We start from the raw sequence: 25213 nt of genomic DNA, 5'->3' as shown, positions 1-25213 counted from the left end.
AAAACCACTTTAAAAAAATATTATTATTTTCTTAACATTGAAAACAATATTAGTTTAAAGTCATAAATACATAATGGAAGTTTATGCTTAGTAATTAAATTCTTTTATAGATATTTATTTCTATAAAAAAACATAAGACACTTGTTTATTTCATTACACATAACAATAACATAATATAATTATTAATCAGTAGATAACTTACGTCCAAATCATGGGACACAAATAACTTTAAAAATAAATTGACCAATACACAATTTGTTATCTGAATGTTATATACATTGAACTCTTGAAAAGTAAATACAACTTTCACAAAGTTACTTTATCAATTTCCTATGTACAATAAAGCAATTGACCCATTTTATTTTGTCAGGATACAGTGGCATCGCAGAAGGGGGGCAGAGGGAGCAACTGACCCCTCAGATATAATCCAAAGTATGGGGGGGGGGGCAAAAGTATACTTTTGCCCCCCATACTATATTATAATTAAAGGGTATACAATCGTAAATTACATAATACGATTACTTACTCAAAATTGGTCTCATTTTCCTGAATGTGCGTAATAATATTATTATTTCTTTTATATTTAATTTATTATGTTTATTTATATATTTATATTGTACTATAATTATATCAATACATTCATATAATTGAATAATTTTTATATTATTATAAACTACCTATATCAACATTAAAAGAATAAAATATCAAGGATTTCTGTTATTAATCACAAATATATATAAATGGAATATAATTGTTATTCGGTTTTTATGTTTTGCCCCCCCCCCCTCTCATGAAAAATAGTTCCTGCACCACTGCATAAACATAGATTCCATTGTAACAATATGCAATTTTGTATTAAATAACAAAATGTGCTGTTTTAAACCTCTTTATAAGTAAGTTTATAATAGTAGTTTTGAATAATTAAAATTATTTAAAATTAAAACACAAAATAATCATAACTATTAGAACTCATTTTCATATTTGTCAACGGGAAATAACAATGTATTTTATTTATAAATTAAATATACCATTATATACAAACAAGGTAGTAGTATCAATTTGTAATATTTTCTTCTAACAATGTTATGAATATTATATTACAAATAAAAAAAAAAACAGCAATATTATTTATATGATAATTTGAGACTTGTGTTTTTTTTTTTTTAGAAAAAACACTACATTATAAAAATTTTTGGATTTAAAAAATTGATGATAAGTACTAAACTGTTATAAACTCATAACAAAACAAAACTAAAAAACAGTGTTTATTTTTCTAAACATTGAGTTTTTCTTTATTATTCATTATTATTTAATATGCAATAATAATAACTAATAGAAATAAATTTAAAATACATACATTATGCACTTGTTACATTAAAAAAAAAAAAAAAATACTATAATACAATAAAATTATAACAGTGAACCTTAATGCAGAGATCACAGCCAAAGAACAATTTTTTCTTCTTTTCTTTCTTATTTTTATTTATTTATAATTTTAACTGGGAGGGGAGGGGTTTATATACAATGCAATTTTAAAGTGAGTCTAAACTCTAAAATCTTAAAACAATATTCACACAAAAATAATAAAAATAAAAATCATAAAAAAAACCTTAAAATACTCCTAATATTTAGGTTATATATTTAGTAATATATAAATATATATACATGTATAGGTGTATATATAAATATATATGTGTACATATTTATGCATATATATATATATATATGTATATATATATATACATATTTATGTATACAAATATATATATAATGTATATATCAATATTGACTGTTGTTAGAAATTAGTTGAGCAAAACACATTTAATAGTAGAATACTTTATGTACACTAGTGTTTGGGATTAATTTTTCGATTTCTCATATTATATATATAATAATAAATTATTGTATGTTCTTATTTTTTATTATTTTTTTTTTTTTATATTTTTTTTTACAAGCATCTTTATATATTTAATATGTTAAAAATTGAAACTCTTACATGAAACAATTTTCTACATAAGTACATAAAACATTTTACCAAATAATACTGTCAATTTTAAAATTATTCATTTAATTACGATAAACACGTATTAACATTTGGCTGTTTAAATTATATCAACAATATGTCTACATTAAAGTAAATATTTAATGTCTACAGCTTATTACTAAAAATAAATAATAAAAATAATAATAAAAAAATTGAGATAAAAAAAAGTTAGAATTTTTGAAAAATAAATAACAAAAATTTTTAAATAAAAAACAATTTTTTTTCACTCCTAAATTTGTACAGTGATTATTCGTCTTTACATTTTCTTAATTTAAATATGAAAACTTCTTAAATTATGGTAACCAATTTGAAATCATTAGCATTATATTCCAATAACAAATTGTTAATGCGTAAAAAATAATAATAATAATAATAATTAATAATCGTAATAATAATAATAATAATAATAATAATAAAAACTGTTAACAATTATCATTAGGTTTGTTTAATGAATTTTTCCATTAGCTATATAATATATATACTTTGTGCACCTAATGCGCTAGAAGAAATATGAAATTTGTACTCATTATAGAATATTTACACGGTGGCTATGACAATAATTAGATGGGCCATAGATGCTATTTGTTTCACCATTGCAGGGTGAACTGTAGCTAGGACACTATTTATATAATCACAAGGCGGGAACATGTGCACTATGTAAGCATTCTGAAACAAATAACAGATAAAAAATTTAGTTAAATTTCAATTGCATAAATAATAAAATATTATTCTAAATATATATAAATATTATTAATTATTTATAATTCAACATCTTTTTTTAGTTATTTATTACTTATTTTTGTAATTATTTTCCAATTTAAAATTTAAATACCTGAGTGCTTCCAGGTGCTGTGATGTTGATAATTCCTGCAGCTTGCTTTTGTTGTAAATATGTTATAAAACCATTATGCAACGTGCAACTTTGTTGATTCCATTCTTCTTCACTCATACCAATTGGCACAGCAATTAATACACAACATTCATCTTCAATCTAAAAGAAATTGAATAATCCATTTAAAAAAATTATTCAATTATTATTTATGCATACATATATAGTTGTTTTTGAACCGTTAAATATTTCTTACCTGCATCTTACGTGAAACACCATCTAATTGGGTTTGTTCTAATCGCATACGTTGGGATAACTTTAGTTCACCATCAATATTACGTTGTAGTGAATGTTCAGCAACAGCTGCATTCCCAAACAAATAATGCATTTCTACGAGTGCTTTATCATTCTTGAGTGCTAATGTTCCTTGCCAATAAATAGGATAGTTCTATAAAATAAATTATTAGTTTAGCTGATTTTGAAATATATTGTTATTTATTAAAGGTGTTAAAATATCTTAGAACATTGTTTTTTAATAAAATACTATCAGAATGTTTTCATAAAACTATATACCTTTAATATGGAATTAATAGGCCGATAACCGTAGTTAATTGGTACAACTTGTCCATATGGCAGACTACCAATTGGATGAGCTACTTGTTGAACGTTTATATATTGCTGGGTTCCACCAATATTATGTTGCAGTCTGTCTGTAATGCATTCATCAGGGAGCCTTTTGCGCAATTCTAATGGTGGAATATTTTCTTCAATTTCTGGTACTACTTTCATGTTTCCTAAAAGATAAATTTAATATTAATAATGTTTTAGAATAATATAAAATATATTTTTAACTTACTAGGTGGAATAAAGGCTCCCATTGAATCTCTGATGTAATGTGGATAAATAAGTTGTGGATGTAGGAAATGATGAGCTGGAACCATATTCATAGGAGCTGAGTCAATACCAGCTTCAAATGACATTGGTTGGCCTGACAACACAAGTGGTGATGGACTCCTCATAACAATGCACCTTGAATTTTCCATTTTAGAAGGATCAAATCCTTTTGGACAAATAATCTAAAAAAAAAATTAATTAAATTTTTTTTTATAAAAAAACAAATCACTTCACTACTTATAAGACTTTATAAAATATTTAATATTAAATAATAAAAAAAAAATATATAAAAAAATAGATTATTTACATCAGGTACAGCTGATGAACTGTGTAAAGATGGGGTAGGCTGAGATGTTGGAGGAACAACAGCTCTTGAAGGTGGACTCAATAATCCTCTTGATGGAGGGCTTAACACACTTCTTGATGGCGAGTTTAGCACTCCTCTTAGTGGTGGACTCATGATACCTGGAGTGTTTACCAACAATGGTTGTGAAGATTGAGTTGTTGGAGGAGGATGTAGTATAGAATTCTGATTCACTGCTTCCATTGATTGTGATGTATATGCTTGTACTATATGTCCTTTTGGTGATAATAATTTAGGTAATGGAGGAGTACGACTAATGGCAGTTAAATGAGATTTTATTGGCGGTGGCATTGTAGAAATTGGAATTGAAGGTTTGCATGTTGGCTGCTGACTAATTACAGGAGTAGATGCTTTATTTAGAACGTTTGGTTGTGTCTTAAGTGGTGGTGGTGAAGGAGACATGACGGCAGTAGACTTTACAATATTTGTAGGAGCTATTACAGAAGCTGTAATATTAGGTTTAACAAGTCCAACAGGTGCAGAGTTAGCAATTGTCATAACACAAGGTGTCTTAGCCACATTGGACATTCCAGGAGTAACTGCATATGTTGTGGTAGTTGCTGGAAGGATGTTATTTGGTGTAACAGCCAAAGCTGGTATAGTTGTACTATTTTTGGAAATTGCCATTGATGTAACAGGCGATTTCTCAAGACGAGCTTTTTTCTCAGGTGGTTCATTTGATAATGATCTTTTATTCCTATAAAAACAAACATGTATTTAATAAAATATTTAAATATATTCAGAAGTTAATTAGAAAAAAAAAATCAAATGAATATAGCAGATTAGTAAGAGATCTATTTTTTAAATTATTATTAATCAATTAACTTACCTATTATTATCTCCATCATCAATAGGCACATATTGTCCTTCTTCAGATTCTTGCATTGGAATAAGTAAGCCTGTAACCGGATCAATTAATGTAGTTGTTTCTGAAGTAGTCGAAGATGATGATGATGATGATGATGTTGATAATAAAGAAGTTGATAGCTGATTTTTATCATCATCTTGATCATTGGACAATGGAGATTCAATAGTTTCTATTTTAGAAACTGGTTGCGGAGACTCAGCTTTTAATTTTTTTCCATTGATTTGTTTAGTTTTTCTTGGAGATGTTTCTAAGCTTAGTAAAGGTATTGCTTGAGGTTTTGAACGTGTGGTACGTCGAGTACATGGACCACGAGCAACTTCATCAATTGTTTCTTCTAAGGTACTCTTACTTCCATCTTTTTCCTAAACACAATTAAACACAGGTATATTAATTATAACATTACAATTCCACTAATTAAATTGATAGTGGACATTTACCTGTAGTCTTCTAGACTTTCTGGTCAATGGAGAAGTGCTTACTACCAAAGCACCAGTTGGAGGAGATGATGAAATATTTGGAATTACACTTGTTATAGGTGGTTCTGGGGATTTGCTATACTTTTGACTGACCTTTTCATCTTCATCCGTAAACTCATAAATGTCAGTTAAAGTATTTTGTGGGGGCATATTTGGTGTTATAATATTTTGTCGAGTTCTTCTTGGAGTAACTATAGTAGGAGCTCCACGAGTTCCACGTCCTCTGCCACCTCTTCGTCTTCCTCTAACTGAAGAATCTGGATTATTAATGAAACATAATGTTAAAAAAATAATAACAATAATAATATTATAAATATAAAAAATTAAAATTTTACCTCTATCAATAGTTTTTGACATATCTTTTGCAAACTCGTCATCCTTCTTAATTCTAGCTGTATCTAATTCTTTAGGTTCACAACTACTTTCACCAGGACTAGCAAAAACTTCATTTTTATCTTCAATTTTTGGTGTCAATGGGGCCACAACCAAATCTTCTGGTGACTCCATTTCAACTATTTTAGATTTAACTTCTACAATATCTACTTTACAATCTGACCTATTTTCATCTTTGTCTTTTGCAATCAAAGCCTTTTTCAATGGCATCATTATAGGTTCTTTTGTTAAATTTAATGCATTTTCGTTAGCTTTAGCTCTCATTTTTTCATTTATCTGTTCAACAATGCGTTCAAGACCTTTTGCTTTTGGATGCTTAGGCATTAATTTGTCATCAGTTTCAATAGGTGTAACAACAGGATTTGAAGATTCTTCATGCTTTAGAACTGAAGTAGAATTTTCTATAGGTTCTAATTTTTCTTCTTGGATTATTGATTTTTTTGCAAATGTTATTGTTGCTGCTTGATTAGATGATGGCAACTCTTCAGAAAGTTTTGGTTCATCAACAACCTCTTCTTGTTCTACGATTTCTTCTTTTATAGAATCCAAGTTAGGTTTTTTAATTTCAGGTAAAATAATTGGAGGTGAAACTATACAACTTTGAACAATTTGAGTATCTTTAGTGTGTTGTAAAACAGATGTTTGACTAAATTCTTGTTTTGGTAATGACATTGGTGTACACGATATAACAGACTGTTCGTGACAAATCACTGTTGGTATTTGAGAAGTAGAAAATTTTACAACAGAAACATGATCTTCAGTCTTAGGTTCAGGTTTTGAAATGCTTTCAGCAACTATCTCTGAAATTTCTGGAGATGGTAATATGGGTGGTTTTACTTCGGTTAATGGTTTAGCATAATTAATATTTAATGTTCTTATACTAGTTTGTTGAATGACCATTTGAGGTAATCTAAAGTTGTGGCTTAAAGGTGATTGTGGTTTAGTATCCAAAGGCTCAGGTGTTGGTGATTCTTGTTGAAGTTCAGAAAATTTAGGGTTTTCTATAGACTTTGGTTCATCTTCTAGTTTTTCAGATTCTATTATTTTTTCCGTACAAATAACAATTTCATTTTTATCTGGTTTTACAATTTCATCATCAGTTTTATTTGGAGTAGTTGCATTTTCCGAAGAATCTGGTACATCATTTTTACATTCATCAATAATTGAATCTGTGCTATCTTCATCATCTGTATCAATCCGTAGTTCACTATCTGATACTGGAGTATCAGGTTTGGCAGATCTATCAGAGTATGAAGAGTCACAAAAATCTTGACCAAATGCCGCTTCAAGTAATGCTGCAACAGCTCCTTCAGTTTCTTCTTGAGATATAACCGGGGTTGACTTTTCTTCTGGAGATGTTATTTCTACAGGATCAGCTTCTTCTACTAATGGCTCAGGTGTTTCAGATATACTTTTAACAGCAGTTTCATCATCCATGTGAGATCCAAATCCAATAATTTCTCTTTTAATAGGTTCAAATGTGTTAATGGGTCTAAATAATAGTTCTTTTTTCTCATCTACTTTTCTGAACATTACTTCAGTCTTAACAGTGTCATCATCTCCTTTGAATATAGTAATAGTCTCATCTTCTGGACCTTTAGAGTCGTCAAAATCAAAAAATGAAGAAAATACATCTCTATTTGGAGTAATTGTATTGACATTATTAGCAATGAATTCTTTTGGTTTCTTTTTCGATTCAATTATACTTTGAAGATTATCCATTACTTTTATTTCTTCATAATGTTTTGGCTCTCGAGACACTTTTCTTTCTTCGGGCGGTGTACTCGCTAATCTGTCGCTTTTAATTTCTTTTGGCACTTTTCTTTCTTCGTGCGGTGTATGTACTAATTTATCACTTTTCACTTCTTTTGGCACTTTTCTTTCTTCATGGGTTATATTTACTAATTTTTCACCTTTCACCTCTTTAGGCACTTTTCTTTCTTCATGAGTTATATTTACTACTCTGTCACTTTTAATTTCTTTTTTATCGTTCTTTATTTCTTCTTTTCGTTCTTCTTTAATTTCTATTTTTCGATCATCTTTCCTTTCATCCTTACGGTCTTCTCTTCGCTGTTCTTCCTTGCGTTCGTCTTTTCGATCTTCTCTTCGCTGTTCTTCCTTGCGCTCATCTTTACGATCTTCTCTTCGTTGTTCTTCTTTACGATCTTCTTTTCTTAATTCATCTTTTCGATCTTCTTTTTTAGGTTCATCTTTTCGATCTTCTTTCTTTGGTTCATCTTTTCGTTCTTCTTTTCTAGGTTCATCTTTTCGATCTTCTCTTCGGGGTTCATCTTTTCTTAGTTCTTCTTTTTCTTTTCTATCATCTCTACGTTCATCCTTACGATCTAGATGACATTCCCTTCGGTCTTCTCTACGGTCATCCCTTCGTTCTTCTTTACGATCATCTCTTCTTTCTTCTTTTCGATCTTCTTTATTTCTTTCCTTATCCTTTTTTCGTTTCTTTTTCTTTCGAGCTATTTCATCTACATTATGAGATAGTGATTTTAACACATCTTTACCAAACTCGTTGAACTTTTTAATTTCCATTTTTGGTTTATTTTCTTTACGTTCATGCTCAGTATCAGAATCAGTTCCAAAAACATCAGATACACTCCATTTGTTTATAATTGTCTTTTCATTATCCTCATCTGATAAGGATCCAAAAATATCTTGCATTCTTTCATTAATATTTGATTTATGACTTATTGAATGCTTTTTCTTTTTCTCCTTGTTAGGCCTATGATTACTATCTAATCCGTTGATATCAATTGATTTTCTTGAATATTCGCTTTTTTGTTTCTTCTGTTTCTTTTTCTTTTGATGTCCATTAAATCCTTGAACGTCAATATCGTTTTGTATTCGATCAAAAGCAAATGAACTTTTTCGAACAAAATGATCATCACTATCACTACATTCAGATTGTATTCGAGACTTAAATTTGGATAATTGCTTGAATTTTTCATTTTCAGAAGAATCTGATACAACTCTCAAAGCTTTAAGCCTGTCATTTTCATAAGTATCAGATCCTCTTTGATTTTTAACTTTATTATTACTTTCATAAGAGTCTGATACAGTTCGTTGAACTTTTGGTCTATCGTTTTCTGACGAGTCAGAAACTGGTCTTTGATTTTTTCGCCGAAAATAGTCGTCGTCATCATCTGAGCTGGTAATGAGCAATTTAGATGAACGTCGTAAACCTCGGTCAGAATCTGAATCACCATCATATGATGTAGATCTCTTCTTTTCTTCTCTTTTTGCTCTACTTTGCTTTAATTGACTGAATTTTTCTTTGAGTTTTTCTTGACGTTTCTCTTCTTCTTGTTTTTGCATATTTTTGGTAGATCTGGCTTTTACTTTATCATACATTGAAACATATGGTTCATCTAACACAACTTCAAATATAGAATGATTTTTTCTTCTTTCTCTAGCTTCTTCGTCTTCGTCTTCATCTTCGGATTCTGTTTCATTTGGCGTTTTGATAATTTTTCTCTCTTCTTTTTTCTTTTCCAATTTTTTTTCGTGATGATCTTTTTTCTGTTCTTTGCTTTTACCATCTAAAATTTTTGATATGAATGAAATATGTTTTTCATTAGTTTTCTTATGATTTTTATCTTTAAAATTTTTATTATCTATTTTTGATCTTTTAGAATCATCAAGATTTTCAGAGCTATCACTCATTCTCCTTTTTGATGAACGCCCTGTAGAACTATTACTACTAATGCTGTTTCTATCCACTCTTTTGTCTTTTTTAGGATCTTTATCATCATTAAACTTCCCATCAAAATCAGGAGTGACATTTTGATGTGATTTTTCTTCTTCTTTACTTTTATAATGTTCTTTTGATCTTTTACTACTGTTTTCATGTTTATGTTTATTATTTTCATCTAAGCTCTTTTTTCTTTCTTTGTGCTTAGGTGGATCTTTATCACGCTTTTCTTTCTTTTTCTCTTTTAATTTATCAACATCATCCTTTTTATCAATTTCTTTAAGAAAATCTTTTTTCTTATCTTCTTTTTTAGTTTCTGGTTTTTTGTCAAACTTTATATCTTTTTTCTTTTCAACATCTTTTGTTTTACCATTTATCAAAAGTTCTTCTTTTTTCTTATTAATTCGATTAATTTCAAACATGTTAAACTCAAGTTCTTTACTTTTACCACTTTCACATTCTTTAGATTTAGAACCTAAAATCTTTTTAGATTCATGGTCTTTCTTTTCTTTGATTTTAGTATGGTCAAAATCAATAGACTTCTTTCTTTCATGCTCTTTCTTTTTTATTGATTCATTGATAACTTCTTTCTTTTTCTCAGTATCAGAAAGTTTGCTAACAGATTCATTTGAATTAGTTCTTTCCACTTTATTTCTAGTTTTATCTGTTTCAGTCTTCCTATTTAAATTTTCAATAGAAGATAGTAGAATATTCGCAATAGTATTCTCATTGGTAATGAAGTCTATTTTATCTTCATCAATATTATTTATTGTTGGAGGTGGTTCTGGAGGTTTAATTTCTTCAGTAACTTTTTTTATCTCGATACGCTCTTCTCGTTTTGTGATTTCTTCAACTTTTTTATGTTCAGTAAGTTTTTTAAGATCATCAATACTTTTTTGTTTTTCTTGAACACTAACAAAGTATGGACTAGGATGAACCACGGTGTCATTAGAACATTTTCTTTTTACAACAAATCCATCTAAGAGTTTTTGTTTATTAATTTGTTCAATTTTTAACTTTTCCTCTTCTTCTTTTCTAAAGTCACTAAACCTTCGATGATCAAATAGGTCAACTAATTTATAGGTTGGCTCATTATCTTTTCGGTCAAATGTATGCAACCAATTTTTGGTATACTCATCCCGAATTTTACTCCTGTAAAATGCTTCAGGTCCATCTTTAATTTCTGCATCTTTATGTATAGGATGTCGAGGATCTTTAGTATTCAGTATATCAGGAACATACCTATTATCATTTATAGTACAGATATTTTGTTTAGTCAAAAAAGATCCTCTTGAATCAGCTGATAGTCTAGGATCAGCAGCAGATAATCTCGGATCAATTACCAACCTGGGATCAGTAGGTGGCAATCGGGGGTCTGTAGGTGACGTTCTGCAATTTTGAGTGATTATTATAGGTTGAGGATGACTTGGAAAAGAATATTGAGTTTTAACAGCTGCTGGAGAAGAAGCTGGGGGGGATTTAGATGACCCACTACTCGATGGTGTTAGTGGTGAAAATGAACCCAATTGTTGGTTTCTGAAGTTTTGTAAATTAGGGCTTGTTCGAGTTGGTACAAACTCTTTAGGTATATATTTTTCAGAAAAATTTTCAAGCCGTTTGGTATCTTCATCAAAAACACTTGGTTTTGCAAGAACTGACTTGACAATATCTGAAGGTTCTAATTTATCAACAGTATCCAACAACTTATATCTTGAACGAAGACGAACTGATGTATCAAGTTTTAGTACACTTGTTCTAGAACCACTCCATTGTTCATATTTTTCATCTAGGCTTCTTAATCTTTCTTCTAGACCTGGCGCACCAGGATCAGAGGCTTGAGAATCATCCGAGTTGGACGATTGAGGCCTTCTAGGGGAGCTTAGAGGTGGACTGAGCAGGGGATTGGAGACGTGCACAGCAAATCTGGGCAACGGCAACGAGATCGGTACATGAGATCTAGGAACTTGAGTCGGAGGTGTAAGACTCTCTGGGGGACGTTCATTACATAAAGGTGTGCCCGAACGGCTTTTAACTTGCTGTGCTATTGACGATTCAGTCAGAATTTCATCGCCAGAACTAACGCAGTCCTCAAGCTGTTCCAAAAGATGACTACGTTCCTTTTGCAAGTTATGTATATCTTGAGGATTAGGAGCAGAAATTGAATTTACACGTGGTTCATCAGGATTCCTTGGGTAACTTTTGTCACCAGCAGCACTACTGCAAGAAGATGATGGAGTTTCAAAACCTCGAATAGCAACACCATTTGTACTGCTAGGCGATAATTGCGCAGTACTATCGTGTTGTTGACTGGTAGTGAACCTAGGACTAGATTCACTAGATGTCTTATCTAAGTGTTCATAGAATCCTTGCTGACACTCTCTAGATGCAAAATCAACTTGAAGTTTTCGACCTTTCATAATGGAACCACGCATTTGAGTAACAGCTAACTGTGCATGTGCAATCTAAAAATAAAAATAGTTTTAAAGCTTATAATTTAAAATTTGCAAAATAATATGTAAATTTAAAATACATTAAATACCTGCATTTAAAAAAAATTAGTAGTATATTTGTTTGTCACTAACAATAAAAGACAATTTAAATAATTAAAAAAACTTTATTTTTACTCTTTTAATGAATATTTAATAATTGCTTTAAATAACAACTATGATTAATTAGTATTTTATAAAAACATTATTTTATTATTTTTGAAATTATCACACAACAAAAGCAATAAAAAAGAAGGTGGGCAAGAGGGTATCGCTCTGCTGTATAGTAGAGATGGAAGTCACTATAATGGATGTGTTAAATTTGAATGCAATGACAGGTATCATTTGACACGAAAAACGATTGAAGGTTGATGATTTTAAAATCTAGGATAATTAGTAGGATATAATATATTATTACCTATATTTAAATTGTAGCATATCGTTATTTTACACAATTCCGTAAAAAATTAATTTTCATACGCTCATAAAATATAGAAAAAAATTTATTTAAAAATCAAAGCACTATTACAAGTTCTAAATAGTATGATTGACACAAAAATAAAAAAATTTAAATTTAAAAATATTTTAAAATTAAGGGATGAAGAAAATAATCAAGTTAAAGCAATATTGGATACAAGCAAGAGTCTTAAAACAATGGAAATTTTATCCAACAATAGATAGAAAAAATAAATACTATATTACAAAATTCATCATTTATCATTAAATATTTAAAAATGTTTTTAATAAAATAATGATGAGGTAAATTTGAGTAAATATTTAATTTTAATTTTTTAATTTTATTTCTTTTGAAAAACCAATTTACTATGATTTTTAAAGATTTCATTAATAAAAATTTAAAAAAATACATAGTTAAATGTAAAAAAAATACTTCAAAAAACTATCAAATGTGTATGTATCAATATTTTAAAAGCAACAATTGTTTTCATATTAGTTCTTTGTCTCAACAAACTATGAGTAAACTAATTTTTGCGCTTAGTCTAAAAGTAGACAAGCATCTGTTATTTTAATAATAAAAAAGTGGAATATTATTAAATTTCTAATAATCAATATCATAAACATTCAAAATGTAAGAATAATAATATACTCATATTAAAATAAAAATTACCTGTTGGAAAAACACTAAAGCATGTTCTCTGGTTCGGTCAATTACACAGTGAGTAACACTGCCAAACTGATTAAAATGAGATGCCAGATATTTTTCACTGACCGATTCAGCAACACCGTCAATCCAAACACATGTAGTCGCTAAAGATTTTCCAAAACCTAAATTTATACGACTTCCTGCCAGAAATTCACCATCCATAGTACGCATAGCTTTTACAACACTGGATATATCAATGTACTGGACAAATGCATATGTGCCTGTTGTACTGCCATTGATATTATTCCCTTTTTTAATATCAATTTCCTGAAATAAAAAATGTTATTTAAAATGTTTCTTTTATTTAATTAAAAACTATAAATACTCTTACAATAATTTCACCAAATGTTTCAAAATTTTTCCTTAAATCAGCCGCTATTGTATTGCTGTTTAAGTTACCGATGAAGAGAGTTCTGGTTGCTTTTGAATGAAATTCATCCACATCTGTTTCAATCGGCCTATAGTAAAATATGTATTAATCAATTAAATTCATAGTAAAACTATATTACATTAATAGACTTATTGGTTATTTTCTGATAATTCTGCAAATTTTTAATAAAAAAGTGTGTACAGAATTAGGTACTTATTTATAGAAATTAAACACAGAAGCAAGGATTATAAACAGATGACTAAAATAGAGAATTAATAAGAAATTATATGAATAAATTCATTACCGGCTTTCATTGTCATCCACATCTTTGTGTCCCTGGTATGAAGAAACTTCAATTTTAGAACCAAAAAACGACTTGTCGTGAGATACTTGTAAAGCTTTATCAACATCTTCAGTCTTTTTAAAGAACACCAAGGCGTACCTTTCGCACCCTTGGCCCACCACTTTGACACACGTCACTTTGCCGTGTCGTTTGTATTCATGATACAGACCATCTTTAAGACTGGTATCTAAAAAAAACACAATTTTTAATTTTTTCAATGAGCTTTTAAAAAAATAAATTAATTTAATCAACAATTAATTGTTAACTTACCACTGGACCTCAAAGGTAAATTTTTTATACAGATTGCATTATGCCTCTGCTGTTCAAGTGAAAGAGATGTTTGACTTTCTAAGTTCGGTGACTGTGTGCAAATGGTGTGGGACGGAACCGTACTGCTCTTCGAGCTACCGTGAAGGCTAAAAACAAAAATAATAATAAAAGTATGTACATTTTCAATTAAAAAATATATTGCATAATTAAAATATATAAATCATTAATACCTATGGCTTGAAGAAGACTTGTCGGATAATGCGGGACCTGGACTAGGGCTGCGTGGCAGCTGTGGAGTGGGGCTAGGTGATGAAGATGAACTACACGAACTACTTGCCTCTGAATGACTTGCAGCCGAACTAGAGCTCGAAGGTGAACCAGAACGATCCTCACTACAACCCCTAGACTCACTATATAAGGAATATGAATATTAGAAATAATAAATTTATTTATATAAAAAAAATAAAAATATATATTAATATTGAACATACCTAGGGGGTTTTAGGTGTTGTTTATTCCGGACGATTATTATAGGTGGATCTACCCGTCTATCTTCCGGGTAGGTTAAATCCGGTGAACTACAACTACTTAGGTGGTGATTGAACCTTGGGTTGTTGGCTTCAAAAGCCCAGCTACCTACACGATGGTGATGACCTCTACTAGAAGTGACAACGCTATAAAACAAACGTAAATATATTATGTTTCACCATTACAAAATAGACCTGTTGCTATTTCACTATAAAAAAATCTACCCACGAAACATGCATGGTGCACATTTTTTATTGTGTAACATGTTCATACAAATATACACACTGACACACGCGTTTATTAACCATTTACAACATGTTGTATGCTTATAACAAAATGTAAATATTAAATACACAATATGTAGATCACGAAAAAATTAAAATATTTCAGAATATTTTAAATAAACGACTTTGAATGAAAATATCGAACTAATGATCGAGAGTCGTTGCGCGCACACACAACAATAGCGTCCAAAGAACCCCAGGGAACTGTTGGAATACTAATGGGGTTGCAAGAGCCAGGACTCTGCGCCCTTCCACCCTCACGCCCACTTTACTCTATCGCTCGTGTCGTAAACACTAACAAATCAATACTGCTATACTATAGTGACAGTCGGTTGTCCATAAACGCTAGGAAAATTGAATATCCACCATAATTATTGCATACCTAAATTACACTTACACAATACTTCAGCAGTTGTTTGTTTATTTATTTATTTATTTATTTATTTACAGTTTAAAATCGATTTTATTAATAATTAACATTATATATATTTATTTACTTATATATTCAATGAACTAGAATAATACCTAAACTGAAAAATAAATGTAGATTAGGTATACCTATACATGATTAATATATTATTATTTATACTGAAATCATTGAATAAAGTATTCAAATAGTATATAATACAAATATATTATAAACATTATAGTATACAAATGTACAATACGAATAATATTGTACTTAGTTTAAACTTTAAATTGTATATGCTAGCATATTTAAAACAAAAATATTATTATAATACCCTATCATTTTATTTCTAAAATAACTTTTTTTCATTCCAATCCGTGGGTACAATAAACACAAATAAACAATACAATTTTTTTAAATCATTCATAAGGTAAACACACTATACACGTATTCCTAGTTCGTTTATTCATATAAATTTAAAAAAAAAAATCATTGTTTCTTGATATTAACCAACTTTAAATATATTCATAATTTCTACCTCTTATAGTATTTAGTATTTTTCTCTTTCCTGTTATATTTAATATTATCCCTTCTATTTAGAACTATACTTGGTAAGCCATTAAACCGATAGATATTTTCAAAATAAAATGTAAATTAAAGGAGCGTGATGCCCTCGTGTGTTGTCTCTGCTAACAAACATACAACATTGTAAATATTTGTTCAACAGAATTAATTTAGTGATTAGTTTTAAAACTAACTATACAAAATAAATTCTGCTGAATTTAAATTTGCTATTGTAGATTTATGGTTTGTAAGACAACGCACATAAGCAATTACGTCTTCTTAATGGTACCTACATAAAAAATAACTTTGAAAATGTAACCAAACATAATAATTAGTTTCATTAATATTAACATTTAATTATTTAAATCTAATTTATCTTGAATTGTAGTACAATTTTACCACGATTCATAAATATACTAGATACTAATCTCATTTTAAACCTCTACAATAGTATTAATATTAAATAGTCAATAATATAATAATAAGCTCTAGGGGACTATTTTGTGTTATACGCTAAGTTTAGGTACGATATTTTCAATCAAAATCGTCCAAATAATAACGAAAATATATCGTTGAGATAACTTTCTTTTAAAAACCTAGCACTCCAATTAAATCGAAAAATTTAAACAATCTCCCCTAATATAATAGCTATGTTTCTTTACGAGGCAGGAAGATGTTAATTACCTTTCATGCGGGTACGCCCTGAAGACGGTCCTCTCACGAGGTCGAGTTCGGAGCGGGTCGGTCGATCCTTGAATCGGCGATACGACATGGTAGGCGGCAGCGGTTGGTCGTCCGCGGTAGCTAGCCTCTCGTTCACGATCGTAAAAATGACTAGAACGTTCAAAGCTGCTTAGTTCCTCTAGAGGAGACCTGTGAAAAAAGAGAAAAATCTTCAGTCATGAATATACACCAAACAACAATTGATTATACAAATTAATTTTCTAACACAGCGAGAATATCACGAGATATCTGCCACGACTAATAAAAAATTATTGGTGTTTACTTATTTTACACTATAGTTCATTAATATTGTCGGGATAGGTAAGGAAGTAAGGGGTATTCAAAATATTTAAAAACAAAACTGCGCATTCGGGGACGATTCAATCTTGTTTACTTAGTTAATAATTCTCTATCTCCAACACTAAGCTATACTCAAAGGAAATATATCAAATCATACATCTGAAGCCATTATTTGTATTTATCTTTAGTATCTTATATATACATATACTTTATAAAATATATAAAAACAATAGTTTTTATGCTATAACGCAATAGAGTAGCACAGTTAGAAATTAAACAGTTTAATTATTTATTATGCAAGGTCAAGTTCATGTATCCTTTAAACTAATATAGAATAACACTACAAACACACATCGCTGTTTTTTAAAACATCAAAACAAATTTCTAAAAGCTAATCGAAATATTTATCACTTATGATTACATAAGGCAAACGAATTGTAACTATTTAATATTTAAAACAAAAATAAACAATATTCATTAGTCATATTATATTATATTTAAATATGATAACAAAATATAAAATAAATGTTTTTTAAAACTTTAAATAAATATAGATCAAGGAGCAGAGCTACGAGGCGTGATTAATAGAAGCTGTACGCCCTTCATCGAAAAAGATCCACTTTAATTTGTATTTTAAGAGCCACTGCCCACCTAATTTAAAAATTATTGTGCGATTTGGCAATTTTTAGTAATCAATAGGTAGTGAATAATATAAAAGAATAGAGTATAAAAACTGAGTAGTTTGGAATTTGGATGACAAAAAATTATATTATAAATTATAAATTATTAATAATAGTTTAATATACATAAATTATAGTTGTATCAAATTATTTTATCAATGATGACTACCAATACAATAAACTATGGGGAAATAAAAACAGCCAGCGGTTAGCTAATTAAACAATACTTTATACTTTATTATCTACATAGGTGGTGTTATTGAACACATAATAGACCTATTAACCAATCCCATTCCAAAGTGATCTTTTAACGTTGCGAATTCAAACACTGTTTCACGTGATCAATTAAATAGATTAATAATTGAAAAAAATATTTATTATTAATTATTAAAGAAAATATAAATTAAATGTAAGGAAGATAAAATTATTTTGAACAGATTCTAAAATCACGGATTTTGAAAGCAATAAATCGCCGCGGTTGATCAATCGTTGACTGTTTATTATAATATACTATGAATTATAATCAATGAATATAACTATTGTTATTAGCAGTACTTTTTAGAGAAACTTATAAGTACTATAAATAATTCATATAATTAGTTTTCAAATAAAAATCCGTAAAAAATACTCTCGGCTTGAGCAGTTTTCATATGGTCCTCTAAAAATATGTTAATGAGTAAATTTAATAATAATTGTATATTTTTTAATATTAACTATATAAATGAACTGTATTAAGAAGCCGGTATGTAGATTTTCAATGTATAGTGTGTTAGACAGAAAGTACATGCGAGAGGTATTCTCTTAGGTGATTCAGTAGAACTATACATTTGTAGAAAAATGAACTCTTTTAGCTCTTTGAAAATTTAGTAATCCTAGCAAAAATTTAAAATTATGTGAATGAATTTTCAAAATTTAATACAATGCATTTTTTTTTAAATTTATTATTGATTATATTGATAATTTAAATTTTTAAGTTGAATATAGTTTTGTTATTTTGGGTAATTTTTTTTGTATATTTCATTTTAGGTATTTTTAAATATTCTAGTCAGTCAACCTAACCGTTTTTACGCATAAACTGTACCTATAACTGTTTTTTATAATTTGTTAGCACCTACCTACCTAAATAAAAAAATAATTTGTTTTTAAACTTTGATTTTTTAACCAATTTTTAAAAATATTAAATTCATATTATAGTACATTGAATCTGAATGCATAAGTCTTAACATAGGTATGAAAAAATTATATTTCTTGTTTGTATTTATAATTTGAATGTCAGGAGGTAATATTTTCATTCTCACAAAATATAAGTGATTATATTTTTTAAATAGGAAAACATACTTATAAATAAGTGGAATAGAGGGACAAAACCTCCAACACGTTTGAAGACGGATTAAGATTCTGTACACTCTAAACACATTTGCCTTCACGTATGAATTATGATATAAATAATAACAAAAATAAATAAACCCATAAATCGAATAAAACATTACACTTCAAAATACTTATTATAAAACTACATTTTTCGTTTTAACAAATAAATAATAATACCAATTCCACAATTACCGAAATATTATCATTTATTATCATAAATGATTGAATGAGTAACATCAATTATTAATATAAGGTGTTAAGTTACCAAGTCTAGAAGAAACAGAGGACATGGAATACAATATTATTTATATTATGACAATGAATTAACACCGAGGAAACATAACATTTAATAACATTCAAATAATTAAACTAGAGTAACAAATTACTAGCGATCCCTTAATAAATTTCCCTTTAGGTATTTTTCCCTTAACAAACATTACACAATAGTGAGATTAATTAAAAATTTGAATAATAATAACTAACAACAAATAATGATCGCTGATAATCATGAGCGGCGATAATACACAACCACGATTCGTACGATTTATCAATAAGGAATCATGTTCTATTTAATAAAGATTACCTAATATTATTTTAATACAATTAGATGCTACAATAGAAATATTTGCATGACATCGATAAAATAATATTATAGCAATGATGTTTTTTAAACCGTCGTCAAAACAAGTTATTCACGCAAAAGGAAAAACTATGAGTCAAGTCAAAGCCTAATCCATGCCGATAGTTTTCCTTAGAAAATATACAGATGTGAGATAAGGGACAATAATGAAAAATATTATTATACGATTTGTAAAAAAATGTAATATCTGCACGGTAAACGAGTACGATTTTTCATCTACATACGAGTGAGTACACTTAGATTAAATATACAAAATATGTATAATAAAGAAATAAATTGCAATACTTAACCTAATCAACCACTAATGTATATAAAATACCTAGGTATTCTTAGAATTTAAATAGAAAAAGAAAGAAAAAATAATTTTTTCAGTGGAGATAGAGGACCATTTTTATATTTTATAAGCTGGCCTAGAAAAACGTTAAGTTTTGCATATATGTACACCGTGCATGCATATTCATAATGTGTGTAATAACACGGAATTACTATAGTATAATTGGAAACTGTATACTTTAATTGTACAGTTTAGTAATTTTGGGAATGAAATTAAAATTATAGATCAAAATAAAAAAAAAATGTTAATTTAATAATTAAAATAATAATCAATTTTTATATCACAATTATACTTTTAACATTACATTATCATGTATCTATTGTAATATGTATTATTGAGAAAATAGCTATATTAAATATGTTAAAAACTTAGATTGTAAACCAATGAAATAAATAAATATTTAATTTTTTTATTTTTAGCAAATTAAAATAATATCCATTACTAAATACCTAAATAGCAATATTAATTCAAAAATAAATAAATAAATAAATAATTTTACCTTGGGTAAATTAATTTTAGTTTATATTAAATTTAAAAATCTCAATATTATTAATTAATTAATATGATATACGTATATTAAATATATTATACATTAATATATACTGTATATACTTCTATAGTGTTAGTTAAACATTTTAATATTTTATTATATTATTGTACTTTAATCTTATATGATGGGGATAAAGTTAATTTTCTTATCCTAACTATTTTACCAAGGATAAAAAATATTTTAAAACATGAATCTTAGTTGCCTAATTTTAGTTCAAAACAGATAATTTGATATCTCTTTTACGAACCAAATAGGTTATGTTATAAATACTTGTGCATTTCTTACAGTTCATACACGTCATATATTGTACATAAATTTAAAACTAAATATGAAATATTCAAGATAACCTTTAGGAAAAAATAAATGATGATTGATACATTTTTATAATTTATATTTTTACTTAGGTATATTGATAAATATGAATATGGATGCTATCAAACCAAGATCCTTGGTTATTAAATAGGTATATATTATTATCTAGGTACCAACTATATATTATTTACTAGTCATAGATTTAATTATTATGTCATTAATAACGTTAAGCTGAAAAACACATTTTTCAACATTAAAATATCTACTTCGATTCTAATAGCCTACAAAAAATACTAAAAATTTTAGTCCAACATTTAAATTAGGTGTTATACATAATATATGTTTCACGTGAATTAATACCTGAACAATTTTATTAATCGTAACAAAAGTAAGCATTGTGAAATGAATTTTTTTACAATTATCCAAAAGAAAATAGTTTGCCCTAATTTAAGTACATATTATATAACTAGTGCCAAAAAATAATTAGTAATACGAAGGTCATAAATTAAAAAATAAAACAATTAGAAATAACAGATCTAATAATAAAACATTTGATGTAGATACCTATTAGATTATTTTTATCACATTACTTATCTAAATAATTTTTATTATTACTTTACATATTCAATATTCTAATTAGTTTCAAAGCATAACAACCTAATAATAAAGTATATAAAAACAATTTAATGTCGTGATTATCATAGTAGGATAATCAAATAGTATAAATCGTTTAAAATTAATAAATAAATTGAATATTACACAATAACTTTTATCAAAAACAATACAAATTAATGTTAAAATATTTCTCCTATTAGAAAAATAATTCAATGCAAATCCTACTGAACGCTCTAATAGACATTGCGCATACTATCCATAATAGTCTTGTCGCAGATACAAATTACCAAATAAAACTGTTCCATAAAAATTAAATTGTTACACTGAACAAAAACTGTGGCAATTGGAGTTTGGACAAGTATGCTTCAAATCTTTGATTTCTAACTTATTTATGTATGAATATATAGAAGGTACATATATTATGGAATATCGATGAATTTACAGCATTATAATATCTCTGATATTTTATTTTATAATAAAATAATTTGTAAGAGAGTACACTACTTTTAACAATAAACTACTACAATACTTTTATACACAACTATAATAACTTCAATGCCTACTATTACTACTATTTCTACTTACACTACTACCACAACGATGATTTGTTTGTTGTGTGTGTGTGTGTGTAATAATAATATGCAGTTTTTTTTACATTTATTTTTTTTATAAATTGAATACGACGAACCGTAAAACGTTAATTAGGCCGCTATCGTCACTCGGCACTAACGCAGAGCTGAGCGAACAAAGAGCGAGAATATGTATATATATATATATATATATGTATGTATAGTCTATTTGGGGTCCAGAGGACTCGTCGTCTGCACAGACAGAAGCCGTTCGCCATCCAGAATAATAATAATAATAATAAAAGCCGACGTGGTGAGGAGGGGACGTGTTTTTTTACATGACGACGGCGTACGTCGCAACAGCGCATTGTATTATTATATAAATCGGTCAAACGGAGTGGGAGACGAAAAGGAGGAGACAAGTAAGGGCGAGGCGTCAACGACGAGTTTCCGCGGGGGAGAACCATCGGCGGCGGTTTCGCGGGCAACGAGTAATACATTTTTTTTTTTTTTTTTTTTTTTTTAACGTACAAGCCGCTACCGCCGCCACCACCGACACCGATTACGGGCAACTCCAACGAGCCGCGGCGACGGGTACGGAACCAGCGTCGTGCACTTGCCCCCGCTGATGAAGGACCGAGAGGTGAATGAATCTGGCAACGTCTGCGCCGCGGTGCGATCGCCGCCGCCGCCGCCGCCCGGTTGGCGGTTAGTTTGACAGCAGTCACCGAGCCACCGTCGGTTCGGCGGTACGCGCGCCGCCGCCACTGCGACGACGAGTAACTACAGTAACGTTATAATATATTATTAGGACAACCGAACTTTAAATCGTCGCCGGTTGCGCGCTCCAGCAATTTGCTCTACGGTGTCATGTCGCGCCGACGGTTTTTGTTGTTGTTGTTGTTGTTGTTGTTGTTATTGTTCCATTACTTCTTCTTCGTCACTCTGGTTTTGTTCAGTCGTTGATCTGTCGAGTTTTTTTAATATCGGAGCGCAGGCGCGTGCGCGCCACTATCTCGCTGAACAAGAGGTGAAAGCGCTACGCAACGGCGGCAATACTGTTTTGCAATAGGGAAAGCTCTTCCGCGGGTTCACTGGACTCTCGTTCGCAAAACAAATAGGACCACCGACCTCAGTTCCGAGATCTCTTTATTGCTGCTGCTGCTGTTGTTGTTGTTGTTGTTGTTGATTTTATTTTTTTTTTGTTTAATGATCGACGGGTCTTTGGCTGCGCAAATCGTCTCGAGCTATGTGATCATAACGTGTTTTTCTGAGATTTCCGACTAACTATGTTATCTCCTAATATGTACATGGAATTTTTTTATTTCTTTAAAACGGTATTTTCTTAAAGTATAATAACATGATAATAGAATGTGGTTGGGGTAATTAACCAATCGTATGGAAAAATACAATATTTTCACAGGAGATTAGGCGTGTTGACCGAAATACGTATATTATACTATTGGTTCACTTTAATGGATGTTATTGGGCAAGGGAGGATAGGGTTGATTCAGAGGTAACGTCTTACAGAAAAAATATCATTCAGTATTAATGGATTCAATATTTTCATTTTCGTAAATCGAAACGTAACTTAATTATAGCTATAACGTAAATATCTAAAGAAATAATTAAACATAAACATATAAAAGCTATAAATTTAGGTACTAGAGATTATTTGAAAATTATAATATGTATAGTTGTAGTAATTATATCTCACTCAATTATAGTTAAGTTAAAAGTTTTAGTATGATGTTTATTTGAGTGGTATCCATTATACTCTTTATTGACTCAAAATATTATAATACTAATAATGGACTGAAATGGTTAATATAAATTAATAAAAATAAAGCAAATAATATGATTAAATTGATAACCCAACATAAAAGCGTTTATCAGGAGAAACGAGTAGAATGGACAGATCGTGTATAGGGAGATAATGGTATTAGGAAACGGGTAATGATAAGTAAAATTAACGGTAGAAGACCTAAAGGTCTCCCTAGACAAACAATGGATGGATATGTTAAAGTTAAACCTTGAAAAATATACGCAAGGAACAAAGTTGGAAATTAATGAAAATAGAGAAAAATGGTATGACATAATGGATTCAACAAATACTAGATGGACTCTAACAGCTACTAAAGTAGAAACATTTAACACAAACACAACATTTTTTAATAATAAAAAAAATAACTGTTATTCACTGTTCAAGTAAACGCGCCATAGTTACTTCTTGACAATAATTTATATGAATATTATTATTTGTTAGTCATTTTTACATACTTGATGTTTTAGTCAAACTCCTCCTTTAGAACAACTGAGATGCAGTGCACCATTACGTCTAGAAGCAAAATTTATTCGTATGGCATCGGCACTCTTTTAAACTTTCAGTGATTATTAAATAAAACTAACGATGACAATTTGTATTAGTATTTTACAATTAAATATTTTAATACCAATTATCGTTTATCATAAATAAATTAGCAAGAATACTATTGGTTTAACATCATGAATATAAAAAGAAAAAAACATTAAAAATTGTTAATTTTTGCAACATATATACTACGAACAAATTGATTATTAAAATAAGGTAATCTTTATCTCGGTAATAATTTAAATTGTTCAATAATTATAATAATTGTAACTAAATGAATATTATTATAAACAACTGCATGTTGATAATATTTTGCATAATATTGCAAAACAATAAAGTATACCTGACATACTAATCAAACATAGTTTATTACAGAAAAATATTTTATATGAACGTCATTCAATCAGTTTATATAACTAAAGCTTGACACAAAATAACAAGGACATATTATTATGACTTATACTATGCACATTATAATAGTGTTTTATTAATTATTAAATCAAAATTATATGTATTATTATGTCCAACTAAAAATGTTAACATATTACTCACATTTTTTCAATTTATTTGATTAATTAATTAAATTTAATCAATAAACTATTAAATAAATATTAACAGTAATTGTTAAACATAATAGTAAACCTAATACCGAAGTGGAATAAAAAAAAATGTACAGCTTTATTACAAGGACATAATATAGTATAAACACTATAAAAATAGTAGGTAAAAAGAAACTAAATATTATAATGTAATTTGAA

General features: G+C 28.7%; 1 protein-coding gene across 1 annotated transcript in view; it reads right to left on the bottom strand.

Annotated features, from left to right (window-relative positions):
- Positions 1-1877: 1877 nt before the first annotated feature.
- LOC113558796 overlaps positions 1878-25213 on the bottom strand; it is a 50972-nt gene continuing 27636 nt past the window's right edge. The window contains exons 3-18 of the mRNA XM_026964345.1: positions 16675-16863; positions 14697-14879; positions 14436-14615; positions 14206-14351; positions 13897-14122; positions 13554-13680; positions 13187-13489; positions 5811-12036; positions 5437-5732; positions 4961-5361; positions 4075-4828; positions 3730-3949; positions 3447-3667; positions 3130-3321; positions 2877-3035; positions 1878-2710 (exon numbers count right to left, since the gene is read on the bottom strand). Coding sequence (XP_026820146.1) covers positions 2582-2710; positions 2877-3035; positions 3130-3321; positions 3447-3667; positions 3730-3949; positions 4075-4828; positions 4961-5361; positions 5437-5732; positions 5811-12036; positions 13187-13489; positions 13554-13680; positions 13897-14122; positions 14206-14351; positions 14436-14615; positions 14697-14879; positions 16675-16863 — 9952 coding nt within the window. The 3' untranslated portion in view covers positions 1878-2581. The remainder of the gene's footprint in view (positions 2711-2876; positions 3036-3129; positions 3322-3446; positions 3668-3729; positions 3950-4074; positions 4829-4960; positions 5362-5436; positions 5733-5810; positions 12037-13186; positions 13490-13553; positions 13681-13896; positions 14123-14205; positions 14352-14435; positions 14616-14696; positions 14880-16674; positions 16864-25213) is intronic.

Source organism: Rhopalosiphum maidis, chromosome 1 (genome assembly GCF_003676215.2).
Source record: "Rhopalosiphum maidis isolate BTI-1 chromosome 1, ASM367621v3, whole genome shotgun sequence".
Taxonomy (NCBI): Eukaryota; Metazoa; Arthropoda; class Insecta; order Hemiptera; family Aphididae; genus Rhopalosiphum; species Rhopalosiphum maidis.
Note: the sequence above shows the minus strand (reverse complement) of the source record. Positions and strands in the feature narration are given on the sequence as shown.